Raw genomic sequence first — 13,232 nt, 5'->3', positions numbered from 1 at the left:
GGATATATCTGAAGGTGGAGTTGACAGGAGTTGCTGATGGAAGATGAGTGTAATCAAAGATGAATCCCAAGTGTTTTGTTCAAACAACAGGAAGGATGGAGTTGCCATCAACAGAGGAGGAAGGCTGTGGGTGAAGCAGGTTTGGGGAGAAAGGGTGGGAGTTTGGTTTTGGACATGTTAAACTTGCAAATGCCTATTTGATGTCCAGATAGAGATGGTTATGTGAGTCTGCAGGTCAGGGCTGATGTTTGGCTGGACATCTAAATTTGGGAGATATCAGGGTATGGGTTGTTAGACTGTTGTAGCTCAAGCCAGGATGTCTCACATGAGTGTAGAGAAGAGGTCCAAGGACTGGGCCTGGGCCTCCACTGCTCAGAGGTTGTGGGGAGAGGAGGAGGAACCTGCAAAGGAGACTTGAGGAGGAAAGACCAGTGAGTTTACAGCTAAAGTCATTAATTCCCAGTGTTGTGGGAGTTCTCATTTATTAAGCTGGAAGCCAGCATAACTGTGAAGCCTGAAGAAGCATTTTGGCCAGGCTGAGGGAGTTGTCCCCTTGGGATGGTTGCCAAACTAGTCTTGGTTTATCTGATGTGGGCAGGGGTTAATGTATGCTTGTCTTTCTGGTCTACACCAGTAGCAGTGCTGGCTCCTTGCTAGACTTTCCTGTGCTGTATAGCTCTTTTCATAAGCAAATCTGTTTTCTCCTAACTCATTTTTCAAATACAAGCGTGTTTATCACATCCCTATCCATCTCTCCATCTCTTTTATTGATTATTTTTTAACAATCAGTCCCCTGGATGTTGGTATCCTGGGTTATGCCTCTTTGTTCACAGGTCCTGATGACCTAGCATTGAACTGCTTTCCTCAATTTGATTCTCTGCTCCTCAGCAAAAGATGAAGTAGAAAGTTCTTTCTTTCAACTTTTGTGTTGGGAAAACTTTCCAGGATGCCAGAATTTGTCTTTATGCCTGGGGAAGTCCAGTCCAGGGATCAGGTGGGAATCTGTCTTTGCCAGTGCAGTTCAGCAGTGTGGTCCCAAAAGTATTTTATTGAACGTCTCATCATGTCAAGGATTCAGGTTGGGGTGAGAGGATGCACAAAGGAAGGTAACCAGGTTTCTGCCTCACAGTGCCTGCATTTCTGTGGTCACCAGTCTGAACGTTAGCAGTCAGACCAGAGAAGGAGGCTTAGCTCCAGAAAGCGTGGTTGATATTGCTGATTTGGTTTGGAAAGATTTTTTTTAACTCATTGCATGATCTCAGCTTATTTTCGTATGATTTGACTGTGTGTCAGTCAGGATTCTTTTGGCCCTAAGCTGCAGAAACTCAACTTGAAGTGGCTTACACCAAAGAGAGGCTTTTTTTTTTTTTTTTTTTTTAAAGTCCAGGGATAGAGGGTTGAGTCAGGGGGCTTAAAGGTATCAGTGGGATCCTGTCTCTGCCTCCTTCCTTTGTCTCGTTTTCTTTCTCAGTCTGTTCTCCTTTTGGTTGGTTTTGTTTCCCAGCAGTAGAAATTGTTTCAGCAGAACAATTTTTCATTGGCACCAGTTAGTTGTGTGCCCACCCCCAGAGCCTGTGTGAGGGGATGCCAGGCCTGAATCAAGCCCATCTTTCAAACAGGGGCTAGTGCATTAGTTAGGTTTCAGGCTAAGCTGCTATGACAAAGAGGCTCCAAAATACAGTGGCTCCAACACGGTGCAAGCATGTTTCTCTTTGACATAGCTCAAAGGTAGGGGGAAGTCCAGTGCAGGCTCTGCTCCATGAGGTCATGCAAGGACTAGGCTGATGGCTTTGCATTCTCTACATGTGGTGTCCATCTCAAGCCCTGGGGCTGATGCTCCAGTCTCTCCATTGCTCAGGAACTGGAGAAAAAGAAGGACAAAGGAGAGCATATGCTCTTTCCTTGTAAAGAAGTGAATTTGTACCTGTCACTTCCATTCACTTTCTATTGGCAAGAACTCAGCCACATCTGGCCATTTGGTATTGGGAGTGGGGATGGTGACAGATTCTGGCTGTTCACATTGCACTTTGTTGAGGTCTTTCTGTAACTAATGGGTTCTCTCCCTCTCCTCAACCCTCCAGGTGTGGCTACAGAGGAGGCTACATGGAAGTGATCAACCTGCACCCTGAGATCAAGGGCCAGCTGGTGAAGCTGCTCTCAGTGCGTCTGTGCCCACCAGTGTCTGGACAGGCTGCCATGGACATCGTCGTGAACCCCCCGGTGCCAGGAGAGGAGTCCTTCGAGCAGTTCAGCAGGGTGAGTCTGCTGTGACCTTTCCGCATCACTGCTGCTTCCAGGGTCATGGGTGAATTCCTGCTGTGACTGTAATTCTCCAGACCCCCAAGCAGCAGGCTCCTGGAGGTGTGGCCTCCAGGGGGCGCTGGTGGTTCCCTTTGGTGCCTGAACCACCCATGTGAATTGGTTAAGTCGGAGGATGCAGCTAGGCTGTGTTCTGAAGTGGGAGGACTGTGAATCCATGTGAGCATGTAGACCCTTCCTCTTTCCCACCTGTGAGCACCACGGACTGGTACGCTTTGTGTCGTGATAACACTCTGGGAGGATTCTGCTATGAAACTAGAAAGAAGGGAAAAGTGGATGGGAACATCAAGTCTAGGCCATGGGCCTGATCTGCAAGTGACAAAAACCCAACTCTTGACTCATTTAAACAAAAGAGGAATTTATGGGTCATGTATCTAGAAGTCAGCACTAGGCTCACATCTTTTTTTTTTTTTTTAATTGTGGTAAAATACACATAACATAAAAATTTACCATTTTAATGTGTTTAGTGTGTACACTTCTGTGGCATTAAGGACATTCACATTGTTGTGCAGTTAGCACCACTGTCCATCTTCAGAACTTTGCCATCATCCCAAACTGAAACTCCATGTTTGTTAATCACTAACTCCCCACACTCCCCTCCTCCCAGCCTCTGACAACCACCATTCTACTCTCTGTATCTATGAATCCACCTACTCTAGACTCTGCCCACAAGTAGAATCAGAGAGCACTTGTCTTTTTGTGACAGGCTTATTTCACTTAGTGTACCGTCCTTGAGGGCCATCCGTGTTGCAGCATGTGTCAGAATCCCCTTGGTGACTGAAGGCTGATATGTTCCCTAGTACACATAGGCCGCATTTTGTTTATATGTTCGTCTTCAGGCTCACACCTTTTCATCCCCCTTTCTCAGCAGTACTTGCAGAAGTCCTGGACGACTCTGCTCCGGCTTTGGACCCATGTCCAGCCCTGAGCCAGTCACTATCTCTGATTTGTTTTGCCTGGATCATGCGCACACCACACTGACTGAGAGTGGGGAGTGGTGGTCCCCAAAGTGAAGTGTTGGGGTCTGTCTACGGAAACAGGGGCCATGTCTCCTAGAAGCACGTTCTAGAGTGTTCCATCCAAAGGCAAGTCCATTCAGATTGACTGGCAAGGACTGGTTTTTCTCGTTTTCAGGAATGATGTCCTGGTACAAAAATAGAACCTATGACACAGGCTACCCAGGACCTGCCCTGTGGCCTGAAACTCCCCATGTATTCATGTGCCCCATGCCCTAGGACATGTGGCAGCCTCCTAGGTTGGGCATTGTGCAAAAAATTCCTGCAGGGAGACGTGTTCAGACCACCTCCCTGTTTGCTGTGCTCATGCATGTGCAAGCTCGTCTTTTGTCAATCTGTCCAGTTACCCTGGCGTTGAAGGAACAGCCTCCAGTGGCTGGAGCCAGTCCTTGTCCAGAGGTACTGACTCATGTGCTTTCTCTGTCTCTCATTAGGAAAAGGAATCTGTGCTGGGTAATCTGGCCAGAAAAGCAAAGCTGACAGAAGACATGTTTAACCAAGTCCCAGGAATTCACTGCAACCCATTGCAGGGAGCCATGTATGCCTTTCCTCGAATCTTCATCCCCGCCAAAGCTGTGGAGGCAGCTCAGGTCTGCAGTGCAGGGCTGGGCAGGGCTGGTTCTCTCACCTGGTTCACTAGCAACAGCTGGGTTGGGGGCTGCTGCTTGTTTTGGGGAGCAGAGGCACTGACCCTAGAGGCTCTGAACTCTGTGGACCTCTCAGCCAGATGGTATTTACTGTCTAAAGATGACAGGTTCTCAGATTAGAGGTGCTGATCGAAACTCTGTTAACACAGCTCCTCCAAAGGGAGGTGTCTAGGCGTGATGCAGTGCTGGGGAAGCATCAGGCGCTGTCTCCACCCAGCCACTGTGTCCTAGAGTAGTGCCTCTTGAACTTGAATGTGTGCACCAGTTGGCTGGGGTCTTGTTAAAATGCCAACTGTGGGCTGGTCCAGTGGCAGTGGGTTATCAGAACTTAAGACATTTGTGTCACTCAAGATGGTATACAACCCACCACTGCTAAATTTGACTGGCTATAATAAAAAAAAAAAAATGCCAATATTCTCATTCACTAAGTCTGCAAGGGGCCCAAGATTCTGCATTTACAACAAGTTTTCAGGTGGTGCCCCAGGCCCCACCTTGAGGATCAAGGGCAGAGCAGTATCTGAAAGTGGTGTCCTAACCCCACTCCAAAACTTCCTGAATGCCTTGTTAGACATTCAGAATCAAGGCCCGACCCCCAGACCTACGGAATCAGAATCTCTGGTGTTGAAGCCTGAGAATCTGTATTTAACAGGCTCCCCGGGTGATTGTTGAGAATCTGTATTTAACAGGCTCCCCGGGTGATTGTTATACAAACCAACGTGTGAGAAGCACTATGGACAGAATCCTCAAGAAGCTTGTTTTCTAAAAGCCTCCACTGGGTGCAGACCTCGGGGCCCCATTTTAGAGCGTTCTGTGGCTTGGCACATAGGAGGCCACTGCTCATGCTTGTGGAGCGGCTGCCTGCGGGTGGGGTGCGAGGCAGATAGACTGGCCCTCCCCGATGAAGAACAGGAGCGGCATGGCCCCTGGCTGTCCTGCAGTAGCCTTCAGATGTCTTGTGCTCTGCACCTGCTACCAGCAGTATCCCAATGTCCTGCCTCGGCCCTCCAGGAATTGGAGGGGAGAAGTGCCTGCCATGGGAAAGATAACCTCTCATTAGGTTGTATTTGGCTTCGAGTTTTTAATGGTGTTTGTACAGTGCAAATGCAGGAATGAATCATAAGTTCTGCCCTGCTCCACAGGCCCATAAAATGGCCCCAGACATGTTTTACTGCATGAAGCTCCTGGAGGAGACTGGCATCTGTGTCGTGCCTGGCAGTGGATTCGGGCAGAGGGAAGGCACCTACCACTTCAGGTATGACTTCCTTTCTGCACCAAGTAGGCTGGTCCTGGGTTTCTCCAGGGAAACTTGGGCTGCTTAACATAGAACACAAGGCTTGCTTCACAGACTGAGCAGTGTGGAGCCCCTGTCCTCCCTTGAGTTATACCCCCATCTGTCCTGCTGTGAGCCAAGCTCAGACCCTGTGCCCAGGGATTAAGGAAAACTGGGAGGACTCCAGGGCCATCTCCTCTGAGAAGTCTTCCTTGACTATTCTGTTTCTCCCCTCTCTTCCCTCCATCTATCACATCATCAGGAACGTTCCCAGTAGTGCATTTTCTTCTTTATTTCCCCGTCCCTGTTAAACTCCACAATAGCAGCACACAGCATCCAAGTGCCTAGAATAGTGCCTGGCACATAGTACATGTTCATTAGCTCCTCGGCTGCACCATGGGCCACGGCACTGCCTGTGAGTCCCAAAGGTGCTCTGTCCCACACACAATGGAATTGGCTCCGCTTACAATGACACCTTTCACAGGACATACCCTGGTTCTGCCCCCTGTGCCGAGCTGGCTGGAGCAGCTCAGCAAGGGTTTCCCCCCTGAGGCCCATTCTGTTCTGAACAGCATCTTCTCCACCCATGTTGCTCTCAGGAGTCTCCTGCGGCAGATGCTAAAAAAAGAAAACAGATGTCAGCGGCCAGCCTGTGGCTCACTCAGGAGAGTGTGGTGCTGATAACACCAAGGCCACGGGTTCGGATCCCATATAGGGATGGCCCGTTTGCTCACTGGGTGAGCGGGCTGCTGACAACACCAAGTCAAGGGTTAAGATCCCCTTACCGGTCATCTTTAAGAAAAAGAATTTTTTAAAAAATAAATAATAAATTAAAAAAAGAGATGTCATGGGCTTTTAGCACCTGGAGCCGAGTCTTAGTCAAGGTTGTGGGTAGTGTCCTCAGATGAACAAACCATGTCTCGTTGGTCTTTTCACCCTTAGTCAGGCTCACCTCCATGATTCATGGCTCATTCAAAAGTGGTGTAATCAAGAGGGCTGCCTCTGGGGTTGGGAAGCATATTGATGGGATAGAGGGAGGCATTAGTTACCATGGCATCTTGGGGACTCCTTTGGAGGGAGAGTTGGGGCTAGAGGTTGTCTCACTGTCATAGATGGAGTAGTGAAGATTAAAAAGGCTCATTCAGTAGGAGTGAAATCTCGCTATATCTGTAGGAAAGACCAGGAGTCATGCTCTAGAGCAAGTTCAGTACACTGGTCAAAAGGTTGTGCAGGCCTTCTGCAGTGATGGGTGGGTACGTCCTAGTGAGCTGCCCCACTCATTGCTTTTGTTTCCATGTGTTCCTTGGGTTAAAAAATAAATGTATGAATGGGGACGAGTGGTTGAACAAGTGCCGGGCACCGGGCACCGTGCAGGGGCCAGAGCTGTGGAAGCGGACGAGACAGGCCCCGCCCTCCCCGCGAGCTTGCCCGCACCGGCTCCTCCGCAGTCCTGGAGTTGAAGGATGAGCTGCAGGATTCAGCCTCTTCCCTTTTCCAGAGCAAGCAGGCTGACACTGTTCTCTTTCCCTACAGAATGACCATTCTCCCTCCAGTGGAGAAGCTGAAGACGGTGCTCCAGAAGGTGAAAGACTTTCACATAAAGTTCCTGGAGAAGTACGCTTGAGGACACCTCGGGGTCCAGAGGGAGGCTCGTCCTCGGGTCTTCTCCTGATTCCCACCTGGGCCAGGCTGAACTCACCTCCCCCGTGACCCCGCCTCAGGCCTCACGGAGGTCACTGGTCGCGTTCATCATCATTTTGCCACAGGAGACTTCTTTCTTTGTGCCTTGATGTTGGGAGCACTTCTCTTCTGAGCAAACAGATTTGCGATGTCTTGGAGGCCCTGATTTTTTTCATGCAACCAAAGTAGAGGGGACTTGCTCAGCAGATATGCCTGGGACTCTCCGAATCTGTTATTGTTGTTGCTTTTGGAAAGTTCATTTGGGGTTTTAAACCATCAGGATGTGTTGAGTGAGATGTGTCAGATCTGGAGAAACAACCAGGTGTCGGGAAATGTATAGTTTAAACATGGTGAGGACTGGAAATCCAGAACTCACCAACATGATCTGTGAAATAAAACCCTTAGTGGTGTGAATATCTAGTCCTTCAAACAGTAGAGCCTGGAAGTCCAGTGGGGGTTCAGAGAGGGTCCACCATTCTGGCCTGGAGGTAGATAGCCTATCTCAGACGAGAATGGTGAGATCGGTAGCACAAGGGTTGGACAGGATGCCAGGCTAGGTTGTGGTGGTCATGGGGCTACAGCCAAAGTCAGAGGGTCCTGCGGGGGAGGAGCGGGTGTGAGCCAGGCTCCTTGCTGACCCAGGTGTCTGCTTCTGAACAACACAATGGGTAGTGAGGTCTCTGCACACAAGGGCTTTGAGGATGAAGGGTTCTCTTGAACATGCTTAGGCTGGGATCCGCATCTGAGAGGATCCCTGGACTTTGGGGACATGGTACAGCCCAGCAATATCCCTGCCTGGTAGCAAGCGGATTCATCCCATTGGTTACCCAAGGACAGTTCTATCCCAAGGGCTTGAATGATCTTTTACACATGTTGCCTCCTGCACACAGCGACAGGGACAACGAAAGACTGAAAATGTCCTGATCAGGGAGGGAGGTGCTCAAGGACTTGACGAACAGTCAAGCCCTTGTAGTTTCTTGAATTGTTTCAAACTGAATTTGGCCCATTTCCTAACTCTTAACTGGTAAAAGTGCCCTGTATCCTGGCTGCTGTTGAGGAGTACATGAGATCTGATTGGAAGTTTATTGAAGTATTTCAGTGCAAAATGCTTTGCCTTCGCGTTAGCTGCTGGCTCCCTTCCCAGATCTTCAGACCGTGTCCTGTGACATCAGTCGTCTCTCCAGGCCGAATGGGTATCAGCCACCATGCATGTAGCTTCCGTGTCATGAGCAAACCTGGAGAGGGGCCCAACCCACACCCCAAGGAGGCAGGTGCTCCAGGCAGCAGCAGGCTTAGTGCTCTCTTCCCGTTCAGCTGGAGCCCTGCCCCTCACCATCTGCCCTCTCCAGTGGGAAGTTAAGGGAGCCAAGGCCAGCTCAGGAGTCGGGGGACCCAGCAAGTCCCAAAATGGAACTGAAGAAGCTGGAGAGAGAAATCTGAAGAGGCTAAAGAGTGGGGTTTGAAAGTAGCCTCCTATGCTATAATTTCCACACTGGGTCTATGCAGGGGAATGAGATAGAAAACTTCAAACTTTCATTACTCACTAGCATTACAGTACCCACGAAGAAAGTAGCCACAATATCAAGTAACAAAAGGGAATGTTTTAACTTTTCCTCCCTTGACATATTGAAAAAATTGCACTTGTGCTTGTTGTATGGTATATAGACCAGGATGGGTCCCAGAGTCATGAGATTCCTGGTGGAAAGGTTAAAGAGTAGAAGCTAGTCTATTTTTTATATTTTTGTAACAATTGCTTTTTTCATGGGATGGGAGAGGGTAGTATTTATAGTCTTAATAAATCCAGTAATTTTTAATCTCTAAAGATTATAAATAGTCCCAAAAAACTTTACAACGTTTACATGATTTTTTAAAAGATGCCATATAACATTTGATTTGCTTTTAAAATAAATGAATAATATGGTCCACTAGTTTAGGAAGTTAACTTCAGATAGGAATGCTGATCGTGATAGATTGGATTTTCTGTACATTCTCTTCCGGTGCCTTTCCTATTTGGGCACCACCCAGGAAAGTTGATTGTCACTTGGGGTTGCACTTTGAATCTACACCTGTGAAGTTTCTGTCAGATCTGTGTGTGGGTGATGCCGGGGAAGCTCGTGACGGGCTGTACCTTGGGCGGTCCATCACCTCACACCTCAAGCCTGGGCTGGTTGTTTCTGTTCTGATGTGTGGAGTTTTCAGGAAGAGCAGACAGAGACCTGTATATGGCTATTTTCCAGTCTAGGTTCTCACAGGCATCTCCTGACAAAGGTACTTAATGATAGCTCTGCTGGAAATTTTTGAACAATAAAATATGTGTCCAAAATGGTGACTGTGTTTAACTTTCCTTGTGGTTTAAATCTAAAAACTTCAAATTTGAATGGACATCACTAATTTTGCATCTTTACTTTTTGTAATTTATGTTCCTTGCACAATAGTGAACATTTGAGCTGGGTGGTTTTTGTTTTGTTTTTTGGTTTTTGTGGGGTTTTTTGTCACGAGGTGGAGAACTTCGTGGATTCTTTGAAATAGAATGTTGTGAAAATGAACGCAGACTGGCTTTCTGATGGAAGTGAAATAAGAACTAAGTTTCTTCATAGGGGTTAGTGGAGGCCAGGCAGGAAAGAAGCCCTATGAGGCAAAGGGGAGGTGTTTCTACAAGGGATTTCATTCACTTTCCCCAGGCTTTCCCATATCCACATTGATTTTGATATGTAGTTTTAGAGCTCAGAACTTTTTTTCTGTGGGCTGGTCAGTGGCTCATTTGGGAGAATGTGGTAACACCAAGAGAATTTAATAACACCAAAGTCAAGGATTCCAATCTCTGTGCTGGCCAGCCACAAAAAACGAAGAACTTCTCTTCCCCAAAAACTAAAATTCTGCCTTTATTAAAGAAAATTTGGAAACTATGAAAAGAAAAAAATTAGAACTCTTTCAGTTGGAGGCAATAGAAAACTGCTCAAAAGTAGCTTAAGCAGAAAAGAAGAACATATTGCCTCATGTAACTGGGAGGGAAGCTGGCTTCTGTTTCTTACTTGTTTTGACTCTGTTAAATGCAAAGCTCGTCTTGTTCAGCTCCCCATTAAATTCCAAGGAAGGACTCTGATTGGCTACGTTGGCCCATGTTCCCTTCCCTGAGCCAGTCTCTGTGTCCCGTGAGAGTAGAGTGCTTCGGCTGGCCCTGTGCACGGAGGGGGAGGTGGAAAAGAGACTTCAGATCACCAGCCCCATTGGAGGCATAACACTGAAGAGAGGCTGCTCCCTGTAGGAGAGGGGGTGGAGGTGATGCTGCACCAACAAAAGTCATCTATCACAGGGCTTTTTTAGAGAGGGGATGGAGCAGGGAGTGGTGGGTTCCAGGTGGGCTGAGAGTCATTGCACACACACACACACACACACACACACACACACACACACACACACACACACACACACACACACACACACACACACTGGGGATGATGTCTTCTCTCACCACACACACACAGGTGGGCTGAGAGTCATTTGCTGGTTGAGAGCCAAATGGACTGGGGATGCTGTCTTCTCTCACCACACACACACACACACACACACACACACACGAACACATAGACCTTCTCTGGGGAGTAAACTTGGCATAGTTTATTGTACAGCAAGTCTATAGATACAGATTAGAAAAGACAGTTATTATTCTAGATTATTTTTAGTATAGAGCTTGCCGTAACCACACTTAGAAAGCCTTCAGTGAAGGTTTAGAGGACCCAGCATGAGCCACGACTTCTAGGGAGTGGGGAATCAGAAGCTAATGCTCACTATCCTCAAGAGACTTACAGGTGGATTAACCACAAGACAGTTTAATGCTCAAATTCTTTCACTTTTTTGGGGGGGAGGGGTGTGGCTGGTACAGGGGTGAACCCTGGACCTTGGTGTTATCAGCACCACGCTCTAACCAACTGAGTTAACTGGCCAGCCCAGTGCTCAAATTCTATCCACCCAGTGTTGTGAGGCTTAAAGGAAGCGTGCGGGTGAGGCACAGGTGGGAGGGGGACGAGCCTGTTCTTTCCTGACTTGGGCGGGGGGCACCTGCTCCCCTCTCCTCAGTGCCTTCTGAGGTCTGCCACATACCCTGTGCTTGGCCTTCACCCTGCCCCCCCGGCCAGACACCCCCAAGAAAAAGGAAGATGAAATTTACTGCCAGCCATTCGCCCAGCTCTCTTCCTTAAGAGGAACAGGTGAGCTGGAGTTTCCTATTGAGATTTCATTTCCCACTTAGAAAAGAAGACATACTGAAATCTTGTTTGTCTCCTTCCCAATTTTATCTGCCTTTGCTCTGAATGCAAATAGTGGGGAATTCTTTGAAGTCCTTTAGAAGATATTAAATTTTAAAACTTTAAAAATGAATCCATATACAGCCTAATAAAAACATCAGCCATCTCTTTAAAAAAAAAAAAAAAGGAACCAGAATCCTAGTGATGCTTAGAACAAGGTCAGAGCACCAAAGTGTAAAACAAAAAAATTCTGATTATCCAAGTAATAAACATGTTCACGTAAAAAAGCTAGAAAATGAAAAGCCAAGGAAGAAGATGTGAAATCCACTGTAATCCTCTATTTTTCTTCCCTCGCCCTTACGTGAGTCTATACCCCATGGTCTTTGGAGGGGTTAATATGTCCTTTTCCTTGAAATACAATCTAAGTCTTCAGAGACTGAAACTTATTTTAAAATGTGAAACTCAAGCCCCAAAGACAAATGTGGATCTTATCTCATGGAGCAAAACAGATCTTCAGGAATACAGCAAAAATGACATAGAGAGAGAATCAGAGACAAGAGACCATGGCCCAGAGGCCTTCATGTGTTTTGCGTGAAATTCTTCAGGTGCTTTGAAAGTCCCCAGCTACATATCTGCCCTTCCTGTGGCTTGGCTATCTGATTTCTTGGGTTCTAAAAGCCAATAAATCCTCTCTTTTGCCTAAATTAATTAGAGTTAAGTTTCTGTTTGCAACCAAACCATATGCGCAGGGGGAAAAAATGGGAAAAAATCACTTACATGTATTTGGTCTGTAGAAATTCAAACAAACCTCTCAGCTTGATTTTGAAAGGACGAGTCGACACCAGTTGACGATGCACCGGGGAGAGCTCGTTTATTAGGCAGCACACACACATATATATAGGGCTTTAAGGGAAAGCTGATTGGTTTAAAATACAATCCCTACTTAGCATACCGCATGGGGCTTGGGGGGGAGCTGATTGGCGTGCGATTCACGCCTTCGGAAGGAGAATGTGGAAGAGAAGGGCAACCAGCGCCATGATGGGGTGTGGCTGAGAAGGGCTTATGTGATCAGGGTGTGATCCCTTGGGGCATTTGGGTTCTTACATTCCTCCCTTTTTCTTGTTTTAGGAAAGGGGACGTTGAAGTCATTGAGCTACTTCCTGCTGAACTGGGGCGTTGTGGGGGGGGAAAGGGAGGTAGGTACATAAATACCCATTATGAAACCCCAAAGGAGGGTGGAGAAACAAGTAATTTCAAAAGGGGAGAAGTCCATAAACGTTCCTTGAAGCCACAAGTCGAATATGCACTGGTTCCATTGTTCGTAGTTGGAGACTGGAGGGAGCAGCCAGGCGTGGTGGCGAGGGCGTGTAGGAATGCGTTCCCTCTGTAAGGTGGTGTCTCTTCAGCATCGGCTGAGGTGCTCACAAGATGAGGCGAGGGGTTCATCGGTATCTAGGAGCTGGTAGTTTCTAAGCAAAAGCTGGTTAAAGGCCTGATTAGAGATTTTTCCCACTTGGTCTTGAAGAATGATGCAGGGCAAGAAAAGGCAGGTTATGAGGAATAACAGCATTCTTCTCCAAGGAAGATGCAAGTACCTCCTTTTTCTGCAGTGAAGAGGTCTAGTGCTCTACGGTTTTCGAGGGTGACCTGAGCTAAAGAGGTGATTTGTCTCTGTAGAGAGGAAAGAGATTTGGCAGTGGAGGTCAGAGCCCCTTCAAGTTTAGAATTTATGTCTTCGACTGCCCATAAACTGTGTCCTAAGGCTCCTCCCGACAGGCCGGCTCCGACCACTGATGTTGTTAGGGAAATACCAACCATGATCGGGAGGAAGGCGGCCCTTTTTTTGCCTTGAGGGGGGATGAAGAAGATGGAACAGTTCTGAACTGGTGTACAGAGTGAGTTGAGGGACGATGGTGACAAGAAGGCATGGGACAGTAAGATTAGGCAGGATGGAGGTAGAGAGGCTTCCATTGCACCAGAAGAAAGAGCCTGGTGGGGCGACGGTGTGGTTATAAATGGTTGAGGAAGGGAAGCGTTTAAGGGGACAGCCGCCAGG

At 47.6% G+C, this 13,232-nt stretch overlaps 1 protein-coding gene across 2 annotated transcripts in view; it reads left to right on the top strand.

The window, feature by feature from the left end:
• GPT2 (glutamic--pyruvic transaminase 2) overlaps window positions 1-9,261 on the top strand; it is a 34,412-nt gene extending 25,151 nt beyond the window's left edge. For both annotated transcript variants that reach the window (XM_063110607.1, XM_063110606.1), the window contains 4 exons: window positions 2,082-2,256; window positions 3,770-3,925; window positions 5,122-5,234; window positions 6,786-9,261. In XM_063110607.1, the coding sequence (XP_062966677.1) occupies window positions 2,082-2,256; window positions 3,770-3,925; window positions 5,122-5,234; window positions 6,786-6,876 (535 nt within the window). In that variant the 3' untranslated portion in view covers window positions 6,877-9,261. The remainder of the gene's footprint in view (window positions 1-2,081; window positions 2,257-3,769; window positions 3,926-5,121; window positions 5,235-6,785) is intronic.
• Window positions 9,262-13,232: the final 3,971 nt, after the last annotated feature.

The sequence above is a fragment of the Cynocephalus volans genome, chromosome 10 (assembly GCF_027409185.1).
Source record: "Cynocephalus volans isolate mCynVol1 chromosome 10, mCynVol1.pri, whole genome shotgun sequence".
NCBI lineage: Eukaryota > Metazoa > Chordata > Mammalia > Dermoptera > Cynocephalidae > Cynocephalus > Cynocephalus volans.
Note: the sequence above shows the minus strand (reverse complement) of the source record. Positions and strands in the feature narration are given on the sequence as shown.